The sequence below is a fragment of the Acomys russatus genome, chromosome 2 (assembly GCF_903995435.1).
Source record: "Acomys russatus chromosome 2, mAcoRus1.1, whole genome shotgun sequence".
NCBI classification, from domain to species: Eukaryota; Metazoa; Chordata; class Mammalia; order Rodentia; family Muridae; genus Acomys; species Acomys russatus.
Window position 1 is genome coordinate 54,451,190 of NC_067138.1, and position 23,148 is coordinate 54,474,337.

Genomic DNA, 23,148 nt, shown 5'->3' on the forward strand with positions numbered 1-23,148 from the left:
TGAGGCCAGCCTGGTCTACAAAGCGAGTCTAGGACAGCAAAGGCTACACAGAGAAACCCTGTCACGAAAAAAAAAAAAAAAAAAAAAAAAAAAAAAAAAGAAGAAGAACTAATAATCACGCTTCCTCTACCTGCTCTCAGCCAAAAGAGCTAAGAGTCTCAATCCTTACTTTCCCTTTCATTAGCGTTTCCCAGACTCGCCTCACTTCCGCTCTGATGACGTCTTTTCCGCGGAGAAGTCCCGCCCCGTTGTCTCTGGGGTCACCGCCCGCCCATTTCCCTTATGAGCCACAGAAGAGTACCAGAGTTTGGCGCCAACTGGAATTTTTTTTCCGCCTTCAATGGCGGGAACTGGCTGTGTGCGGCGAGACGTGCTTTGCGTCTTATCTGATTGGTTGCCAGCGCTCGGTCCCGCCCTGGCGTCCTTACTGCGGGCTGGGATTGGTGGAGACCGCGGAGCGCCTGGCGTCCTGAAAGCGACCGCTGTGCGGGGCTGGCCGGCCGGCCGGGTAAGTTCCTGGGGCTCTGTGGCGGGGCTGCTGGAGAGAGGCTGCGGGTGGCTGCCTGGGACATGGCTTGGGCTGTGGGCGCAGGGTTGTGCCTGGCTGGTTCACAAGGAGCCAGCTGCTGTCCCCGAGGACGGATCCCTTGCAGCGCCTCGGGGGGCGCTGGGGCGAGCACACGGAGCTTCGCCCGGTCTCCCGTGCGCCCCTCCCCTCCCCCACCCAAGTCTTCTTGGTCCCTACTCCCGAGCTTTCGTTGAGTGTAGAGCAAGGGCTGTCCCTAGTGTCAGGTGCTCACTGACATGGCCTGGCTCCCAAGCTAGTACCTTGAGAGAAGTTGTGTTGGTCTCTGCAGTCCCTAAACCATCTCTGACATGGTCGCGACGGTGTGAATGTAGAACTCGCAGAAACCTCAGCGTTTGTACTTCAGGATCATCTTGGCTTTGACTCTGACTTTTGGACTTCTTGCTCTTTTCTCTGCTCTCCACAGCACCAGCACTAAACCTTTTCCTTACGGCCCTGTCCCCATGAGCTTCGGGTCCTCTTTGGAAGAGAATAGGCCATTAGACAAGACTGCTGGGATCTATTTCCATACTCCAAGTTGTGTTTTTCATAGTATTTCCTGCCGTCTTACAGGGTATGCCTAGAGATTGACATTTTAAGGAATGTTCTTGATTTTTGTCATCTGACTGGAATTTAATCCCAGTTCTCCACTTTCTAGCTGTTGGCCAGTGCAGATTTTCTGATTGGCATTGTCAGTTTCCTACTTAAGTGGGGTAAGGAATAATATAGACCTAATAGGAACTTCAGGGTAATTTAAAGAAAATCGATGCTTTCAAGCATTTAGGTCAACACTTGACTCCGAGTAAAGGTGCAATATACGTTGTTCTTCATGCTTGTCTTTCTCATCCTCGGAGTCTAGAACTAGACTTGCTTCTCTTTGCTTTTGCCTATTCTTTTCCTCTTCAAATGTATGTTTTTCTGAATTGAAAATTTGGACTTCCTCAGCAGAATGGTTAACTGAATGTGTTCATTGTCCTAAGATCAGCAAGAAGCACCCAGAGGTTGTTAAGCACAGGAAGAGCGGGGTCAGATTGGTATTTTGAAGACAGCTCAGGGGTGGGTAAGACTTAGCCAGTAGAGAGATGGCTGATGCCAAACCTGACAAGCGGACTGAGGTCAACACACATGGTAGAAGGAGAGAACAAATCCCTACAAACACAATACATAAATACAAATATGTGTATATTTTAAAGAGAGCTCAGAGACTGGGCATGGTGGCGCACACCCTTACTCCCAGCCCTGGGAGGCAGAGAGACAGGGAGATCTCTGTGCATTCGAAGCCAGCCTGGTCTACAAAGTGAGTCTAGGACAGATAGGTCTATCATGCAGAGAAACCCTCTCTTGAAAAATCAAAAATAAATAAATAAATGAAAATAAAGATAGCTCAGGTTATTGTGTGTAAAGAAAATTTCAAATTGGGAAGAGTGGACATTTGACTAGCTTTGCATGGAGCACTGCTGTTTTACCACAGAAATCTCTCCGAGCTATACTTTGTCTTGTTTTTGCTAAGTTCTGAGCGAGGAGCTCCCTGGGGTTGCTGATTCAGCTTTCCAGCTCTGAGATGAGAGCTGTGCATCACACTTGGATGATATCTTCTGTCCACTAGCATCTGAAATGTGGATTTCATTATGTTCGCCTCTGCTTTAGAATCTTAGTGGTCAGTCCCCTACTGGAGAGAGTCCAGGTATCTTAAACGCATAAACAGTTTCTTGGTCCTCTGCAGTCTTCACGCTCGCTCTGATGCCGCTCTCACACATTTTAAGCTGTGAACGTTCGTACCTGGACTTCTCTTGGGAACTCATAGGTAGACTTGGTAGAGGGTAGATCTGGGGAAGTGGTGTTGGGAAATCTGTCTGCAAACAGGATCCTAATACAATCAGACCTCAGAATTTTGGAAATAATAAACGTGGCTAGAAAGGTGCCGGTTTAAATCAAAGTAAAGGATTTGGGCAAAATTTACTAGATGTTGGCAAGTTATGAGAAGGTTTTTGAGCAAGAATTGATACAGGGCAGCGCCTCTGTAGAAGAATTAATGAGCATTGTTTGGGCATGTATTTGGAGAAGCAATGGTAGATAAAGCACATTGAAATGGCAGTGAATGAGCCGGGCAGTGGTGGTGCATGTTTTTAATCCCAGCCCTTGGGAGGCAGAGAGAGACAGATCTCTGAGTTTCAGGCCAGCCTGATCTACATAGTGAGTCCAGGACATCCAGGGCTACACAGAGAAATCCTGTCTCAAAAAAAAAAAAAACAAAAACAAAAACAAAAAAGAAAGGAAGAAAGAGACAAAGGGCAATAAATGAGGACAAATGGAAAACCCCTGTTATGTCCTGTGCTGTTCTCCCCACATCAGCAGTTAATCCAGGGAGGAGATTTATGTCAGAGCAAATAGTTGAAGATAAGATATTAATATCTAAGTTCATAATCCTTGGAAATTACTTACACAGTTGTGTAAGTACCCAAAGGCATTTATGGTTTTGTTACTTACTTTCTAACAGCCAGAATACTTTAGATGGAACTTTTTCGTGGTAGATGAGACTAAGTATGTCATAAGTGAGACCAGTGAAGTTATCATAAAAGTAAATTATGCATGTAAAGTCTATTCTGGCTCCTTTAGTCTTTGTGGGTGATGGGGTGTTTACATGTATATATTGAGTAGATGAAACCCAGTCCCTACCTTCAGGTCATTTGTGGTCTAACTGGTATCTGCTTGTTACATTATTGTTATTTTAATACATTATTTAAAATTTAGCTGGGCATGCTTCTCTCACTTAGAGTCCCAATAGGATGTCCTCCCCTCTGACCCACTTTCCTGGTGAGTGAAGACTTTTGTGGGACATGCCCCTTGGGCTAGTGTCCAGGTATAAGTGAGTATATACCATTTGACTCTTTCTGCTTCTGGGTTAACTCACTCATGATCATTTCTAGTTCAATCCATATGGGAGAATGGGGAAATAGAAGGATCCAGAGGGTCCTAGAACCCTACAAGAAGAACATTATGATGGACAGATTTGGGCCCAGGGGTCCTGTGCAAACTACGGCACCAGCCAAGGACAATACGTGCAGTTAACTTCTAACCCCTACCCAGATCTACCCAGTGGACAGTACGTTCTTCACAGTGAGTGGAGAGTGGGGACTGACTTTCACATGAACTCTGGTGCCCCATATTTGACCACATCCCCTGGATAGGGAGGCCTGGTGGCACTCAGAGGAAGGATAGCAGGCTACCAAGAAGAGACTTGATACCCTATGAGCATATACAGAGGGAGGAGGTCCCCCTCAGTTACAGTCATAGGGGAGGGGAGTAAGGGGAAAATGGGAGGGAGGGAGGAATGGGAGGATACAAGGGATAGGATAACAATTGAGATGTAATATGAATAAATTAATAAAATATTTTTTTTAAAAAGCAAGCCACACACACACACACAAATTTAGCTGGGCAATAGTGCCATATACCTTTAATCCCAATACTCTGGAGACAGAAGCAGGTGTATCTTTGTGAGTCCAAGACAGCTTGGTCTACAAAATGAGTTCTGGGACAGCCAGGGCTACACAGAAAAATCCTGTCTTGAAAACAAAATAACAACAACAACAACAAAACAAAAGACAGACAGAAAGAAAGAGAAATTGAAAATCCAGTTCATTATGGCCCTGAAAGATGGCTATCTACATACCTGCTATCTGTGACTATGTAAGCATATATGACAAAAGAGGCTTTAGGGATATGGTTAAGGATTTTGTTTGCTTTGAGGCAGAGTCACATGTACTCAGGCTGGCCTTGAAGTAGCTGAGCCCTTGCGTGCTGGGATCATTGTGCCTGATAAGCAAGCATTCTATTGACTGGGCTACATTCCGTTCCTGACTAAGGATTTTGAAGTGGGGAGAATTACCCTCTATTATCCAAGCGATCACAGGTTCTGATGAGAGAGAAATAGGAAGAGAAGCGCTAGGAATGTCCATGTGAGCCTAGAGATAGCACAGGAGGCTAGCATACACATGTAGTTATGGAAGCAGAGGCTGGAGAAGAAAAGGGGTGGCAGGCCCTTGGCTCTGAAGGGAGGGAGAGGAGGCTGCAGCCCTAGGAATGCGGGTGCTCTTAGAAGCCGGCAAGTGTGAATAGCCTGTTAGAACTCCGTAGAAACGCAGCCCTGGTGACAGCTTGGTTTTAGATCAGTAAGATTTTTTTTTTTTTTAACCTCTAGAGCTATTACAGTAACTTGTTATTCAAGCCACTGTTTGGTATAACTTGTAAAACATCAATAGAAAACTAATGTATACAATCTCATTGTGCATATTTCATATATCAATGGCTACATGTGCTTATAGATACTCTATTGGGGAACACAAAGCATTTTTACTGTCATAGGAAGCTCTACTTGACAACACTTGTTTAAAATATTTCATTCTTATTTGAAACTGTATATGTCTGTGTGGGGGTGGGGTGGGTATGTGCACGTGAGGGCCTGTGCCAGATCCCCTGGAGCTGGAGTTACAGGTGCTTGTGAGGTGTTGATGTAGGTGTTGAAAATAGAATTCTGTTCTTCTGCAAGAGCAGCAAGTACTCTTAGCCTTTGAGCCATCTCTATCCCCAGCAACACTGGTTTAAAAATAGTCTTCTAAGCATCTGAAGTAAAAATGATCAATTATCAAAGTAACTTTTATTTACCTGATGTAGTTGTTGTCTCTGAGGCTTACTGCCTCTGTCTGCTAACCCAGGCCTAGTCCTGGAAGCTTCTAGCCTCCGTACAATCTAATCTAGACCTAGAATGTTTTCAGCTTCTGAGACTTACACTGCTGAATACGTTTACCATTTCTATTTCTTTCTGAACTCTGGTTGACTGGTTCAACTCTGCTCTTCTGGCTCAAAACTCCTCTTCTAGCTGACTGATTCAAATTGGCTTCTCTCAGGTTCTGACTGAATTCCTCTACTTGGCCTCATACTAACTTAAGTAATATGTTCTGTCTTTTGGCTCCTTCTCATTCTCTGCCTTGTTCTGTCTTCAACCTGTCTCTTTAAGACTCTCCTTGTAAAACTGCCTCTGAATTCCATGAACTTAACTCCACTGCGCTGCCCCTCAACTCACTGTCTCAACTGAACTGCCTGAACAGCACTGACTAGAACTCAGAGATCTGCTTGCCTCTGACTCCTGAGCGCTGGTATTAAAGGCTTGTGCCACCACATCTGGACCTGAGCTTTTCTTTACTTGAAACTGCTCTATACCTGGCTGGCCTTGAACTCAGAGATCTGCTTGCCTCTGTCTCCTGGGATTAAAGGTGTGTTTGTATTTCAGCATGATCACACAGAAAATCTTTAAAAAAAAAGAAAGAAAGAAAAAGAAAAAAAGTTCTTCCAGGTTTCTGATATAGGTTGTTGTCTAAGAAAGCAAGTAAGGGACCTGGGGTGATAGCTCAGTCGATACATTGTTTGCTTATTAAACATGAGGGTGTGAGTTCAGATCGCTAGAGCCCATGTGACCAACCAGGCAGCACATGCCTCTAGTATGAGTGCCAGCAAGGCAGAGACAGGTGGATACCTGCAACTTGGTGGCCAGCTAATCTTGCCAAATCAGTGAGCAGATACAGAGACCCTGTCTGAAAATATGGTGAAGAGGTGTAAGACCGACACCCAAAAGCCGGGCACGGTGGCACACACCTGTAATCCCAGTTTCTCAGGGAGGCAGAGGCAGGTGGATTGCTGTGAGTTCCAGGCCAGGTCTACAACACAAGTCCAGGACAACCAAAGCTACACAGAGAAACCCTGTCTCAAAACGCCAAAAAAAGAAAAGAAGGAAAAGACACCTAACATGGCCCTCTGGTCACACATCAACTTGCATATGTGTAACCTACACATGTACACTAAAGCAGGTTAAAGACGTTGCTGAGTGCATGAGTTCAGTGTGTTGCTGGATAAGGGGAGGAAGATTACTTCTTTTCTGTAAATAAAAGTCATTTCTTCTGTGGTTGCTCTGCTGGGGATCATTGTTCTAAAGGGAGCGGAATGACCAAAGTAAGACACTCTGGAGTTATGCGATAGACATGCTGCCTGCTGCACTAGGAAATTGACAACATATAATCCTTTAGAAATTGTACGTACAGCCATTCCTGCTCCAGTGTGATATGTTGATGTTCTCTTAGTTTTTGTTTTGTTTTTGGTACTAAGGATTGAGACCAGGGCATTGTGCTTGCAGAATGTTTGTTCTGCCACTGAGCCACCTTATCCTGTCAGTCCTGCGCACTTCCTCCCCCCCCCCCCCCCCATGCACGTTTAAATACAGATACAAGCCCCCCCCCTTTTAAGCTTAAAAAATTTGTAGTTGAATTTCTGGATTCCAATTTGATGGTTATAAAAGGCAGAATATACCTTTTGAGGTATTTATTAGGAAATCTAAGATGTCTTTAAATTTTATTTTTAGTTATGCAAGTCCAGATTCTTCCTCAGGTCGCTGTGTGCGGCTGTGCTGTGTGTTTTGTCAGGGCCGCCGTGTGCAGCTGTGCTGTGTGCTTTGTCAGGGTCGCCGTGTGCGGCTGTGCTGTGTGCTTTGTCGCCGTGTGCGGCCGTGCTGTGTGCTTTGGGCAGTACTGCTGTGGTGCAGATTATTCATGCAGTGCTGTTGAACCCAGACCAGCTAGTGCTCTGTCACTGAGCCATATACCCAGTGGTGCAACATTTTAACCTGAGAAGAATACTATGTGACCGTAACTTTATATATTATATTGACAGCATTTTTTGGTCTCTCAGTAGTAGATGAGATTAAGAGGGGCAATGTGAAGGGGTCACTAAAGATAAGCACTTCCGGAAACACTTGAGTTCAGTGCTAGGGAAGCTCACTGAACTCAACTGTTTTTGTTTTCTTTTAATGGTGTGAAGCAGGCTAGACATAACAAGACTTTAGTTTCTGTGTAGAAAATGCAGAGACAGAAAGGATTTCCTAGTTTGGAAGTTTGAGGAAACATCTGTAATTAAATAATGTACATCAGAACTGGAACTGCTACACTGTAGGGGTAACGATCAGGTTTGGTTTTCCTGGAGGTTAAAGAAGTAAAAGGCAGGAAAATCTGAAGCACAACAGTAGTCACAGGAAAAGCTTAAACATTGTAGACAGAAGACACAGTTGAAGGATGGTGTGCATTGCGGGTAAGGAAACGTGCGCACTGCAGCACATAGGGAAACGGCCCTCTGCAGAGCAGAGCCGGCCACTGAGGATGCTGAGAAACCCAGGCTCTTTTCAAAGGCTTTAAAGCCTCTGAAGAGGACCAACTTGTAGGTTGGTCAGTGTGAAGACAGGATGGTTGATTGGTCCGTAACTGTGGCATGTCCTGGTCTGGATCTTGAACTCATCAGCAGAAGAGCTGCTGGTCAGAGACAAAAGCTGTTAGCAGCCCCTCTGCTGATGGCCCGGCTCAAGTGAGGAGGTTGAAGAAGCTGGCCATCTTGGGAATTCGTTGCCGTTATTCCCTACCTTGTGGCCCTGCTCCCTATCTGTTTGCCTACCAGGGAGTCTGTTTAACTCCTGGTCTCTTGTTTAATAGGGTGAGACACAATTTTGTAGTTGACTGGACTGTGTATCAGTAAACTTTATCAGAATTCTGTAGAGGTGTATTGGCAGTGCCTTACCAGTAAGAGATACCTCAGCCCACATACCAGCTGTAATGTCCAGCAGAGGTGGACAGTATGGGCCCAACCTGAGTGAAATCAAGATTTCATTTGTTGGACATCACTAGCTATTAGCATCTGTAAGTTTGACAACAGGATATCTAGCTACCTCCTTTAATCAGGGAATATGATTGGTTAGGATACAGGGCCTCATCTGCTAGCTCTTCTAGAAATAGTGTTTTCAGAAGGAGAATCATTAGTGGGAAATAGTTGTTCAGCTAACATCTCATGGTTAAGTACAGTGTCTGAGGACTGTTAAAGAGCCATTTATACTGATCATATTAATCTGGGTTATACTTTCCATTTGGGTGTGTAAGACTATGTGGTGGCCAGAATTAATCACTTTCTGCTGCCAAGGCCAGTTGAAGATCTGGTCCTCAGGGCTTGTTGGTGCTTGAGCAGAGTCTGACTCCGACTCTTTTGCCGGTTACTCCATCTGAGGATATGTCAGAGGCCTTGCTTGACCTGCTTCATTTGGAGGTGTGGGGGACCTTTTCCTCTTTGTTGACCCTTCTCTTTGCAGACTGGACACTGGTTAGAGCCCTCTCAGTGGCATTACCATGGCGTTCCTCAACAAGAGTAGGTGGCTTTCCACAGCCACAGGGCATTTAGAAATGCCCCACAGTTCCCTGGGACAAGGGGGAAGATACCCTGTCTTTAATTCCTCTGACCACCTCAGTGTAGACCTCCAAATACGGTTATTCACCTAGAGGTGTACTAGCTATTATTTTTACCTACTCTGTAATATTTAGTTGAAGCTTGAGCAAAAATTAAACACTTTTAAAATAAACTGGATTAGACACACCTAAGTCTGTTACAGCTGGAGTCTGGGCCCATCCTGTAGTGTTTAGCCAGATACAGAGGAGTGGTTCTCAACCTTCCTAATGCTGCAGCCCTTTAATACCTTTCTTCATGTTGTGGTGACCCCAACCATAAAATTACTTTCATTGCTACTTCATAACTAATTTTGCTACTGTTACGAATTGTAATGCAAATATCTGTGTTATTCAGTGGTCTTAGGCAACATTGTGAAAGAGTTGTTAGCCCAAAGGGGTTGCGGCCCACATCTTGAGAACCACTGACCTAGATGATCCCATAGGCAAAAGAAAAGGTAGACATAGGGAATTTTAGAGGGTATTTTTCCTCTAATTTACAGAATAACGAACTGAAGGATGGTATTATAATTTAGAGTTCTTCCCAGGGAGTACTTTTTATTTTTAGAGACCTAAGGTTCTCTTACTAAGCACTTGACTTTCTAACACGCTCAAGCTGTCCAGTAGGCAAGCCAGTGGGGAACTTGAAGGAATCTTGGAGGATTTTTGTACCCATCTGTACAGTGAAAACAAGATTGGGAGAGACTGATGGAGGTTGGCTTCATATTGTGGGAGTCTCTTAAGCCAACATCCAGGGAGGACGACTCCTACCCAGTCGAGGGAGTAGCCAACAGCACCCAAACATCTCGAAACTGATGCCAATGTGGGACTGATTCATGCTTACCCGTGCTTTCAGTTCAGTCCCTACCAGTTTTCACTGACTTTCCAGGTGTTATTTTTTGAGAGACAGACTAGCTCCCTCCAAGCCACCTGTAGGACAGATTGAGGTGGAGAACATGCTAGTTGAATTCCACCTCAGCCTTGTCAGACTTGACATAGGGCCTGGGAAGATGACTCAGACAGTGGCTTGCCCCACAGCTTAACAACAGAGTTTGGATACTCAGAACCCACATAAAAGTTAAATTCAGAGCCAGGAGGTGCTAATGCACACCTTTAATCCCAGCACTTGAGAGGCAGAAGTAGGCATTTCTCTGTGAGTTCGAGGCTATCCTGGTCTACAGAGCAAGTTCCAGGACAGCTAGAGCTGTTACACAGAGAAACCCTGTCTTCAAAAATGGGAAAAAGAAAACAAATAACAACATGCTAGCAAGAAGAAATAGAAGCAGGAACCCTTATACATTGCTGGTGGAAATGTAGTATAGCTACAATGGAAATCCATAGGAAGAGTTCCCCTCAAACTGAAGGCTACCATATCATCTAGTTACACCGTGCCTGGGCCCAGAAGAGTCAAAGTATGTTTGCTGTAGTGCTGTTCACAATAGCCAAACTAGGAAACTAGCTTAGATTCCCATCAGCAGGTGAATGAATTTAAAAAAAAAAGGGGGGGGGATGTAGCTTGGCTTGATGTCTTAGCCCTTTAATACCAGCTAATAAAGAGACTGAGGTAGAAGGATCACAAATTTAGGGCTTCCTTGAACTAGAGAGTGCGAGGGAATGGTGTAAGTATCAGCAAAGTATAATGATAAACATGCATGAAATTGTTGTAATGAAGCCATACAAAAGAAAACAGTGAAGACAACTGTAAACCACCCCTCCTGGGCAGCCATAGATGCAGCCTGAAAGATTAAAAATAGAAAGAAAAAAAAAAGAGTCTGGGACAGATTTTGAGACTGGATGTTAAGACATAATTGACTGGATTGAGAATGAGTGCAGTAAGAAGGAAAGGAATGGGTGTGTGCAGTGTGATAATGGAAGTCACGTAGGGTAAGTGTCTGGGTATGGACAGGGTAGTAGTTGCTCCTTAGCCTTGGTGGAGTCACAGTTCATAAGCCCATTCTGAGTTAGAGTGTATGTGTGCCTAACTTCCTGAGTATGTATTTATATACACATCTGCATGGGGACCCCCTTCCTTTTATGGAGATTCGAATTGTACATCGACATCTACAGTGAATTTCTGTGGGCAGTGTGTGCTTTCATTATCCACATACCTTTTTGCCAACATCTGGGAGTTGTAGCTCAGGCACGGAAGCAGTTCCTAATCATCTAGGTTTTGATCCAGGTGATAGCAGACTCAGTTTGTGACCATATGTGTTAAATATCTACAAATGTCTACAAGGAAAGCCCCCTAGAAACTTAATGCGTAGGGTGGGTCATATGCAGGCTTTGTCTGAAGCAGGTGTGCAGTATAAACCATATTTGTGAGAACAGCTTGGCATGGTGGGCTAATTTTTAATCTCTTCTCAATGATAGTAACCTCCCTAAGACCCTCCTAGACTCTTGCCAAGGTATCTCTCTGTTTCTCCTCTTTCTCCCTCTCTATCTCTTCCCTTCCTCTCCCTCTCCTGTTTGTAACTGACAAAGATCTACCTACCTCTGCCTCCAAGCCTGGCTTTCAGTGCTTCTGTAGACACATAACACTTCTTTTCTTCATTTGCCTTGCCTTCATTACCACTGAATTTAAACTTTCTAAAAAATAATTTTAAAAGCTTATTTATTAGCAAGCAGCGGTGGTGCGTGCCTTTTATCCTAGTACTCAGAAGGCAGAGGCAGGCAGATCTCTGAATTGGAGGCCAGCCTGGTCTACAGAGTGAGTTCCAGTACATCCAGGGCTACACAGAGGAACCCTGTCTCAAAACACCAGTGTGTGTGTGTGTGTGTGTGTGTGTGTGTGTGTAGGCTTGTTTGTTTGTTATTTTTTTGAGACATGGTTTCTCTGTGTAACAGCTCTGGCTCTCCTGGAACTTGTTCTGTAGACCAGGCTGGCCTGGAATTCACAAAGATCCGCCTATCTCTGCATCCTGAGTGCTGGAATATTTTGAGATAGTCTTGCCATGTAGCCCTTCAAACTCTCAGCCCTCCTGTCTCAGCCTCCGTAGTGTTCAAGTTCCAGGTTCATGGCATCATACCTAGCTCTAAACACAATGCACACACAAGTGTATTGTGGAGCTGGTTCTTTGCACCATGTGGGCCCTGAGGGGTTAAATGCAGGTCATCAGGCTTGCTGACACACATCTTGACTAGCTGAGCCCTCACTGGCCCTCTAAAAGCAATTAAAAAAGGAAAAAGTCTGAGTTTGCTTGTTGCTTAATGACCCGAGTTCAGCCCTGAGGTTCCTTCCACAAGGTGTGAAGAGAGAATAGACTCATGAGCGTTGTCATCTGGCCTCTCTATCGGTACACCGTGGCATAGACACACACAACCCCCTGATTAGTAGGTAAAGGGTAAAAAAAGTGCCTTTCATCAATTTCTCGAGTGATTGTTTTAAAGTTGTTCAAGTGTATACATACATATGCATTTGTGTCTTTTTAAAAATATATATTTTTGAGTGTGTATGCTCAAGTGTGATGTGAGTGCAAGCAAGTGCATGTGATATTAATGAGAGCCTATACAGGACACAGAACAACTTGATGGAGTTGGTTCTCTCTTGCCTTTACTTGGGTTTTCAGGATTGAGCTTGAGTCATTAGGTGTGCACGACAGGTGCTTTACCTACTCAGTTTCTTCCCAGTCCTGTGTGCTTCCTTCATATTTGTTTATTTATTTTTGTGGTGCTAACTATTGTCTAGGGCTTCACTTTATTATTGGTATGTTTGTGATGCTACGCCCTGCTCCTGAGGACTGATCTAAGTTGTCTGGCTTTTCACTGCTTTGAGCAGTGGGGGATAGTGTTTGTATTTCTTGTTATATGTATTTGTTTTCATTGTTGATGGTTCTTATTTTAGTGCAAAAGTTAATTTGTACTTTGAGATTCTTTTTTACCCACTGAGGTGATTGGGGTCAAATTCAGGGTCTGGTACATACTAGTGTATTTTGGCCTATCTTATAAAATTAGTGTAATTTACTTTGTGCATGGCTTATCTATACTAACAAATTAAGAGTTTCATTTTAGTGTTTAGACTTGTGCTCTGGAAATGTTAGGCTATTTTTTTAATGGTACAGGTCTATTTTTTTTTTTTTAGAGAATGAAGTTATTCAGTGTGTTTAAAATTGAAAATTGCTTTGTAAGTTGAAGCTGTTCTGATGGTGGGGATCTTTATGCTTATTACTCCAGATGGCATCTATGAGAAGGACATAGGACCATGGCAGCAGATGATGACAGTGGTGATGGAACGGGTTTGTTTGATGTCCATGCTGGTAAGAACTTTCAGTTGTCTTTCTGAATTTACTTATTCTTTGTTTCTTTCTAAGTTTTGGTGCTGGGAGTCTAGAACCAGGGCCTTTCAAATGTTAGGCACATACTCTGTCGAGGTGATAGCCTTAACCTCACTTGCTCTCAGTTGTAAAATTGTTTACTTATTCTTATGGAAAATGGTTCTCAACTTTTTTTTTTTAATGTGAGTTAACAGCTAAATATTTGGACTATGGGGAGTACTTAGTAAATATGAAACTTTTTCTTGTTTTTTTGTTTTGCTTTTATTGTGCTGAAAATCAAACACATGGCCATTTACTTGGCTACCCAGCATATTGTTCCTTAGCTGTATTTTTGTCCTTTTGTATAGTTAAGGAGCTCTCACTGTGCTTTGCTGCTAGATTGAAACTCCTAGGCTCAAGTGAACCTTCTGCCTCAGGCAAGCAATTAGCGAGACTATAGGCACAAATCACTGTACCTAGCTGATTTTACTCTTTCTCCCTTCCTTCCTTCTTTATTTCTCCCTCCCTCCATCCTTCCCTCTCTCTCTTCCCTCTTTTTTTTTTTTTTTTTTTTTTTAAGATATTTTGAGCTGGGTGTGGTGGTAACAGGCTTTTAATCCCAGCACTCAGAGAGGCAGAGGCAGAGGCAGAGGCAGGCGGATCTTTTCTGTGGGTTCGAGGCCAGCCTGGTCTACAAAGAGAATTTCAGGAAAGCCAGGGCTATTACACAGAGAAACTCTGTCTCAAACAAACAAAGCAAAACAGGTATTTTATGTTTATTTTTCTTTATGAGTGTTTTGCCTGTGTGTATGTATTTGCATCATGCACATGCCTGGTGAACAAGGAGGCCACAGAGGGTGTTGGATCCCCTGGAACTGGAGTTGCTAATGGTTGTGATCCACCATGTGGGTGCTGTAAACTGAACTTGGATCTTCTGCAAGAAAGCAAGTATTCTTAGCCACTGAGCCATATCTTTAGCCCCTGGCTGACTTTTCTTACTATGTGCTTTTAAGTTTCTAAATGTAATCAAGGTAGCAATTTTGCTGATGTGAAAGGTCATAATATCTATTGTCATATCCCAAACAGATATTTGTTACTTTAAAGTAAATTTTCTTGGGAGAGGATTTCTCTGTGTAGTCCTAGCTGACCTAGAATTCACTCTGTAGACCAGGCTGGCCTCAAGCAAACTTAGAGATCTGCCTGTCTCTGTCTCCCAAGGGCTGGGATTAAAGCCTGTGCCACACTCTCTGGTTTTGAGGTAAATATTTTTAATAAATGAAGTTATGCTTATTTAGTGTTGTTCAGGGATACTTTAATAGTCATGGATTAACTGAAAATGGAAATGCCATTCTAGGATGTGGTGGAACATTCCTATAATTTGTACACAACAATATGATGCTTTAACTTTTACTTTAAACAGTTTTATGTTAAAGAAATTAAAAGCATTTAAGAGGATAACTTTATCATTGCTAGACTTCCTTTAGTATTACCGTGATATAAATTTCCCTTTATCCCGTTTGTTTCTAGATTCCAGTTATATCTTGTGATATTTTGACATTATTCTGTAGGGCTCTTTAAATATTTTGTTAAGATTTATTCAGTTTATTTTATGTGGGTTTTGCCTGTATGTATGTATGTGCATTATGTGTGTGCTTGGTGTCTTCAGAGGTCAGAAGAGGGCTTTAGATCCCCTGGAACTGCAAATACAGGTGATTGTGGACCACTACGTGGCTGCTGAAGTCAAACCCAGATCATCTGGAAGAGTAGCCACTTTTTTTTCTTTTTTCTTTTTTCTTTTTTCTTTTTAGCTACTGAGCCATCTCTCTAATCCCCTATAGGACTTTTAAAGGCTTTTCCCTTCCCTCCCTCCCTCTCGTTTACAGATTTGGTTTAAAAGAAAATGAGTAATGTATACTAACCAGTGTAGTTCACAGTCAAGCATATCCAGTGTTGATGATATAATTATTATATGTAGTCTTCTGTTTTAAAGTTTTCAGTTGGCTCTATTTGTTCATTTGTTTTGTTGGTTGGTTTTTGTTTTTCAAGACAGGGTTTCTCGTGGAGCCCTGGCTGTCCTGGCACTCACTTTGTAGACCAGGCTGGCCTGGGACTCACATAGGTTCACCTGTTTTGTTCTTGAAGATAAGATCTTACTTTGTCTACCAGGCTAGCCTCTGAGTGCTAGGATTAAACGTGTGCATCACCATGCCCAGCCAATGGGTTCTTGTGTGGTTGTTTGTTCTTTTGAGACAGCATCTCACTATGTGCTCTGACTGTCCAGAGTTCGAACTCAGAGAGGTGTGCTTACCCCTGCTCTTGGGTTAAAGTCTTGTCCCACCATGCCTGGTCCCAACTGGTTTTCTATTTCTCTGCTGTGGTTTAGTAAATTTGGGTTGCATTAGTCACCATCTAACTGTTACTGTGTGGAGACTCGGAATTCTGTTCTCATCCTGTTTATTTGAAGAGGTATTTGACTTGGCTGAATTTACACTTACACCTCCCCTGTGTGGGAGGAACTAAAACCTTTGTCTAGGTGTTTTAGCTTTTGGTGCCTTTTAGTTCTGTTCTCTTTGGAGGTTGTACAGATGTCTGAGGCACAATTGGGAATCCCCTCCTTGGTTTTCTGAATTTACTCTCTTAGCCTTAGTTTTCCTCTTTCCTTGGAGCCTTTCCTTTGGTTTTTCAAGCCTGCAGGACTAGAAAGGCTGTCTTCTAACCTCTTAATGTTTCAACACGATTATGCCCCTTACAAATGTGTCAGGCTGCACCCATAGCTAGCCCAGAATGCATGTGGCCTGTGGCCCCAGGTTGGACATTCCTAGCAGAGATGTCCTTCTGTTGTCACTGCCCATAGAGCTCTAATGCAGATCTGTCTTTCAACAAATAGCAGTGATAAAAGGGGGCATAAGAAACTTCGAGCTCTCTTTTTTAATTCATTTATCTTCTGCATATGAGTATTTTGTCTGTATGTATATGTGTATTATATGTATGCCTGGTATCTGCATGGGCTGTAAGCGTCCCTGACGGTTATAGATGGTTGTGAGCCTCCATATAGGTGCTGGGAATCCAACCTAGATCCCTTGGAAGCACATCCAGTGATCTTAACCACTGAGTGGTATCTCCAGCCCGGTGCTATCTTCATGATCAGGGTTTGCTTTCTCAGTGCTGTTCTCACATACCTCCCTTTGGTTTCTGTTTGCTTTGTGTTGATTTCTAGCTCTTCGGGTAGTTTTACTATTTAGTTTAGCATTTATCGTGTTATACAAATATGGAAAGTACCTTATTATTGCTGGAAATAAAATGTCTTTACACATTTTTAATAAGATGTGTGTGCCCACACCCACACACAACTGCAAGAGCTGCCGACTGAGTGCTAAAGAAGGTATTGATCAAATACTCTGGAGCTGGAGTTTTTAGCAGTTGTGACTCATCTGATATGGGTGCTGGGAACTGAATTTAGGTCCTCTGGGAAAGTACAAGTACTTTTAACTGCTAAGCTGTCTTTCTAGCCCCAGCACTATAGATTTCTTTTATTCTAAAAGATATATATTTTTTTAAATTTTTAATTAAGTGTAAATGAATGTGTCTGTTTGAAGGTATGTACATATGTGTGCTAGTACCCACAGAGGTTAAAAGAGGGCATCTGATTCCCTGGAGCTAGAGTTGTAAGTGTTTGTGAGCTTCCTAACGTGCTTAGTGGGAACCAAAAGGTCCTCTGCAAGCACTCTTAAGTTTGGACCCATCTCTCCCAACTCCATACATTTTTTAAAATGAATTTTTTATAAGTTTGAATCTGAAGTGGCCAAGTTATAAATCTCTACCAAAACTTTTCTGTGGATAAGAATGTATAAACTTTGTTTCTTTTCTTTTCTTGTTCTGTTTGTTTGTTTCAAGACAGGGTCTTTCTGTGTAGCATTGGCTGTCCTGGAACTCACTCTGTAGACCAGGCTGGCCTTGAACTCATAGAGATCTGCCTGCCTCTGCCACCCAAGTGCTGGGATTAAAGATGTGTGCCCCTTGTCTCATTCTTTGAAGCAGAAGTAATACATTGCTTTCCTTGTCCTTCCAAATAAGACTGGAAAAAAAAAAAAGAACAAAAAACCTGTGTCCATAACTAGTCTTTGCCATTTTTGCAGCCTCTCCTCTTAAAAATAATGATGAAGGCTCATTGGACATATATGCTGGGTTGGACAGTGCTGTTTCTGGTATGTAAATTTCATAAAACAGTCTCATTTTGTCTGCTTGGTTTGCTGTGTTTATTTTATTGATAATTGCTACTGGTAACTTCACAGCTCTGAAATAATGAGCCCTGTCTTTGAAATGATTACACTGAGGTAATTACTTTCTGACCCAAAGAAGCTTTTTTGTTTTGTTTTGCTTTTGTTTTTTGAGACAGCGTTCTGTGTTGCCTTGGCTCTCTCTGTAGATCAGGCTGGCCTTGAACTCACAGAGATCTGCCTGCCTCTGTCCCCTGAGTGCTGGGATTAAAGACGTGTACCACCACTGCCCAGCTGTCCCAAAGCTTGATGAGAACTTATTAACATACAAATTTGTTATTATTAATCTAGGACTCAGGCTTAATTATGCCTGTGCAAAAATATTTTATACCATTAAAATGGCAACTGACACTGTTGACTATGCATTCCTGTCAATGTTATTACAGAAAGTACTGTTGCTGTGTCTCCAAATGTGTAAGAATGGTAATGAAATGTCTGGCCACCTGTCCAATTAAGAGTTTTTCCACAATCAAATCTTTTAGTGTTTTGTTTTTTTGTTTTGTTTTGAGACAGGCTTTCTCCGTTTAGCTCTGGCTGTCCTGGAACTCTCTCTGTAGACCAAGCTGGCCTTGAATTTACAGAGATCCTCCTGCCTCTGCCTCCTGAGGGCTGGGATTAAAGGCGTGTGCCACCACACCCAGCTGTCTTTCAGTGTTTTGTAACAGAGTTAAGTATCACACTGGATCCATTGGAACAGGCACTTTATATAATGTGGCATTCCTGCCGTCGTTTGTGAACTCAGTGCAGGCTGTACGATGCAGATGAGAAGTGTAACCCTTTGACGTACACGCAACATCAAGAATCCTAACACAAAGAATAATGGTATAGGTGTATAAAATGTAAAACCAGTAAACCATTCTTTATGCTTACTAGATGTTTTGATAAAACTAATTCACAAAAGCATCCTAACAAATATTAAAATGTATGTTTTGTTTGTTTTCAGACAGCACTGCTAGATCGTGTGTGTCGTTCAGAAACTGTTTAGACTTGTATGAAGAGATCCTGACTGAAGAAGGAACGGCAAAGGAGGCGACATACAATGATGTATGAGTCACTGCTGTTATAGGGATACTTGTTGTTTTTTAGCTCCTGGAGGAACAGCTACAGCTTACTACTGAACAGCCTGCGTCTAGGGATTAGTTCTTAAATTAAGAGTATTGAAGGCGGTTTCTGTCTCTGACTTGTTTTTCCAAGAAATACTTTCTGAATACATGTCTAAATTCAGTTATAATGTTATTTGACTGAACTTAAGTATCTGAATAGATAAAACTATAGCAGACTATCAATATAATAAAACATTTATTTTTTCATGGTTTATATTAAATTGTGAGTTACATAATATGTCCTGAGACTTACATCAGATAAATTTCTTTTAGCTGTGTATTTGAATATTAAGGTTCAGAGTTAAAATATGAAGCTTATCAAAAAGTATTATAATGGGCTGCACTTTAAAAACCAATACTCTAGCAAGCATGGTAGCATTTGCCTATAATCTCAATGCTTGGGAGGCTGAGGCAGGAGAGTCAGGAGTGAAGCAGCATGGCCTACATCTGGAGACACTGTCTGGAAAACAACAACAAATACAATGTAATCTGACTAAATAACCTATGAGTACATTGATTCCCTCACCCCCTAAAATTTTAAATGTCATTCATGCTAGGAAAGTACAGCAATGCTTAAATTATTTCTGTGTTTCCCAGTTGCAGGTAGAATATGGGAAATGTCAGCGGCAGATGAAAGACCTGATGAAGAGGTTTGAAGAAATACAGACACAGGTATTCTGATTATTTCTTCCTTGTTAGCATTTAGGTGTGAGTGTGTGTGTACATAAGTGAATGGGTGTGACTGCACATGTTTGCACGCTCGTGTGGAAGCCAGAGATCACCCTTGGGTGGTGTTCTTCAGGCATCGTCCACTTTGTCTTTTGAGACAGGGCTCCTCACTGGCTTGCATCTCACTAAACAGGCTAGCAAGCCTCAGGGATACACCCATCTCCACCTTTCCAGTGATGAGATTATAAGGATGTACAACCCAAAATAGCTTTTTATATGAGTTCTGAGGACTCAAACTTACATCTTTACACTTGTATGTCTAGCCATCTTCCCAGGCAGCCCTTGGTTAATGTTTTTATGTAAGAATATAAAAACTTGGGATTGATTCCCAGGACAGACAGATGGACAGACACAAGAATCTTTTAATCATGCCGCCTACAGGGCTGAAGAGATGGCTCAGAGGTTAGGAGCACTGACTGCTCTTTCGGAAGATTCATTCAATTCCTAGCACCCACATAGCAGCTCACAACTGTCTGTAATTCCAAGATCTGACACCCTCATACAGACATACACACAGGCAAAACATCAATGCAATAAATTAAACAAAACAAAGCAAAAAAAAAAAAACAACAACAACTTAACAAGCATGGTTCCTGTAGTCCACTTAAGAGATTTAAATAACCACTTAAGAGACTAGAGTGGGAAGATCACTTAACCTTGGGGTTCAGGGTTAGCTTGGGTAACATAGTGAGATATTCTCTCTCTCTCTCTCTCTCTCTCTCTCTCTCTCTCTCTCTCTCTCTCTCTCTCTTTTGAGACAGGGTTTATCTGTGTAGTCCTGGTTGTCCTGTAACTCCCTCTGTGAGAAACCTGTGAGACAGCCTGGTGAGACTCCCTGAGGACCCTGGTTCAATTTCCAGTACCCAGATGGCAGCTTACAACTGCCCATAACTCCAGTTCAGGGGATCCAGCACCCTCACATCTGCATTCATGCAAGCAAAACACCAATGCACATTAGCAAACAAAAGGTGTAATACTCAGGATTTGTGCTGGTGAGGCAAGTGCTCTACCGTGGAAGTGTATACCCCAGCCCTATTTTCTTGTCATCAGCAATTAAGGTTACAAAGTATTGGCAGCTTATACAGTTTCTTTTCCTTCCATTTGCTAGGGATTGAACCCAAGACATGTGTCTCTATCATGTGGGCTAAACATCTATCATCTGACATGACGTGTGTGTGTGTGTGTGTGTGTGTGTGTGTGTAAAATACATTCTGTGACAATTTCATACATGTATACAATATACCTTGGTCATATCTATTCCTCTCCATTTTATAAATTGTTTTATATCATTTTACTATTTTAATAATGAAAGGATTCTAGGAAAAGTGCTTGAAAGTTAAAATGACATTGACATAGTTGATTGTTGGCTGAATTGTCAATTGGGTGGTAAGTTAAGAAGTTGGGTGGCTTAAAAGAAGGTAGTTTTCTTTTGTTTGAGACAGCCTTAATGTGCAGCCCTGGCTGGCCTGCAACTTACTGTGTAGACCAGTCTGGCCCTGAATTCAGAAATCTGCCTGCCTCTGCATTCCAAGTGCTTGGACTAAAGACATGCGACACCACAAGCAGCTAAGATAGGATAGTTTTGAGGAACAAAGATTAAGTTGTTTTTTTTTTTTAAAGAAAGAAAATTGAAGATTCACAGTTGTCAAAACGATCCTTTTTTGTTGATTGTGCTGCAAAAATGAAGAATGAGACAGTGTTCTACTTTTTGTAAACTTGTTTCTCTTGATTCTCATTTCCCTGAAAGAACCAGCTCTAGATTCTATGTTTATTTATTTGAAAATCAAAACAACTTTGCATGCTAGCTTTTTAAGTAGATGATGCTTGTCTGAAGAATGCCCTATCAGGTGTTGGTTATCATCTCAGAATCTCAACTTCTGCATCTGAGCAGTGGGAAAACAGTAAATGTTAGATAGCTGCTTCTCAGAATTATGTAAGATAAAATGCTGAGTGTCCAGCATTAGCTAGTACTGCAGTCAGTAGAGAGCCAGGCACAGTGGTGTACACTAGCAACCCCCACATTGGAGGCTGAGGTGGGAGGATCAGGAGAGCTCAAGGCTATCATAGGCTGAATAGCCAAGCTTTATCTTTAGAAACCCCACAACTAGCAACTGCAAGTTGTACTGTTGATAATTCTGTATGGTTTTGGCCTGTTAATATATCTTATTAATCTGTGTCTTAGAACTTGAGCTTAAAAAATGAAAACCAGTCTCTTAAGAAGAATATCTCAGCACTTATCAAAACTGCCAGAGTGGAGATAAACCGTAAGGATGAAGAGATAAATCATCTTCACCAAAGGTTTGTGGATGTCACCTGTCAACATTTACATCAAGTGTGGATTTATGATCAGTCAAAGGGTGAAATACATATTTCATCAAATAGTAATGATCCTAATCTAAATGGCAACTACTCTGCTAATGATTTATAATGATACCAGGGGTTACTGACGGAACATTGCCACGCACTTCCTAAATCACCAGTGCTGCTTCCCAGAGAAGTAACTGTGCATGTCCTGAGTTCTGGTCCCCATATCAGACACAGACATCAGGAGGGCAGGGCTGGGGCAGTAGCTTAGGAACAATGAACTATGTGCCCATACAAGAGAGAAAGGAGGCCAAGCAGGTGAGGGCACTTGGAGCTGAGCCTGCTGACCTGAGATATCAACCCTTGGGATCCAGATACTAGGGGAGAGCCAACTCAAGTGTACTGTGGCCTCCCCACGAGTGCTATGGCAGCTTGTACTTCCCCACCTCCCCAAATAAGTAAACAAATGCAATTTTTAAAATTACAAAAAAAGAGAAATATATGTACTTACCCTTTTGTTAGTAAATTACTTGTTTTGAGTTCATTTTCTTTGTTAATTTTTCTCACTCTATTCAATTCAGTGTGACATTCTGGCCCAGAGGAGGTTGTATCTATCCTCTACTCCAGTGTCCCCATAGACAGAATTGAAAGAATTGTTTACATCTGCTGCTGCCATTTCTTCCCTTTCTGTTGTGTTTTGTTTTTAAGAATAAGGTGTTACCTTATAACTAAGCCTGGCTTTGAATTTGCTGTTCATCCTCCTGCCTCATCCTCCTGGGGCATGCATCATCATATCCTCTTTCAAATTCTGCTTTTATAATATGGGCTTTTGTTGTTGTTTTGATTTTGGGTAGTGTGGAAAGTTGAACCCAGGGTATTATGGGCTATCTATGCAAGTGCTTTACCACTGAGCCCTTGATTCTCTCTCTCTTTTTTTTTTTTTTTTTTTGAGAGAAAGAGAGAGAGAAAGAAAGAGAAAGAGACAGAATGTGTCGTGCCTTGTGGTGGGTCATTCTTTTTATTATGTGGGTTCTAGGTATTAAATTCAGGTCAGCAAGTACCTTTATCCACTGAGCCATCTTACAAGCCCCTTTTGTATTTATTCTTTTGTTGTTGTTGTTGTTGTTTGTTTGTTTTTGTTTTTCGAGAGACAGGGCTTCTCTATGTAGCCGTGGCTGTCCTGGACTCAACTTTGTAGACATGCCTATGCCTCCCGAGTGCTAGGATTAAAGGTGTGCACCACCACGCCCAGCCTCGACTTATTCTTGAGCCCAATCCTATCCAAATTTTGCCTCCATTGGTCAGTTGTCATGCTGATCATCAGCTGCTGCCACTAAAGCACCAGTGTCTGATCTTCCATTTAACGTGTCTTCACATGTATTGATTAACTCCGCTGCTCTCCTGCCTTGAATCAGTCTTGCCCTATAGTTACATAACATTCACTAATGTGATAGTTTATTATTTTCCTGGGGTTCATTTTTCTGTCTTGGCTGTTATTTTGAGTTTCTCAGAGATCAAGCTTTTGTCTCTTTTTTTCTCTTTCTTTTAGACTTATTTTATTTGTATATGTGCTTGCCAGTGCCCATTGATGCCAGAAAGGGACACCAGATCCCC

The 23,148-nt window shown here is 42.3% G+C and overlaps 1 protein-coding gene across 1 annotated transcript in view; it reads left to right on the top strand.

Moving 5' to 3' along the window:
- Window positions 1-374: 374 nt before the first annotated feature.
- The window catches only part of Casp8ap2 (caspase 8 associated protein 2), a 41,568-nt gene continuing 18,794 nt past the window's right edge, over window positions 375-23,148 (top strand). The window contains exons 1-6 of the mRNA XM_051161176.1: window positions 375-508; window positions 13,042-13,124; window positions 17,258-17,326; window positions 18,342-18,442; window positions 19,099-19,173; window positions 21,413-21,528. Coding sequence (XP_051017133.1) covers window positions 13,070-13,124; window positions 17,258-17,326; window positions 18,342-18,442; window positions 19,099-19,173; window positions 21,413-21,528 — 416 coding nt within the window. The 5' untranslated portion in view covers window positions 375-508; window positions 13,042-13,069. The remainder of the gene's footprint in view (window positions 509-13,041; window positions 13,125-17,257; window positions 17,327-18,341; window positions 18,443-19,098; window positions 19,174-21,412; window positions 21,529-23,148) is intronic.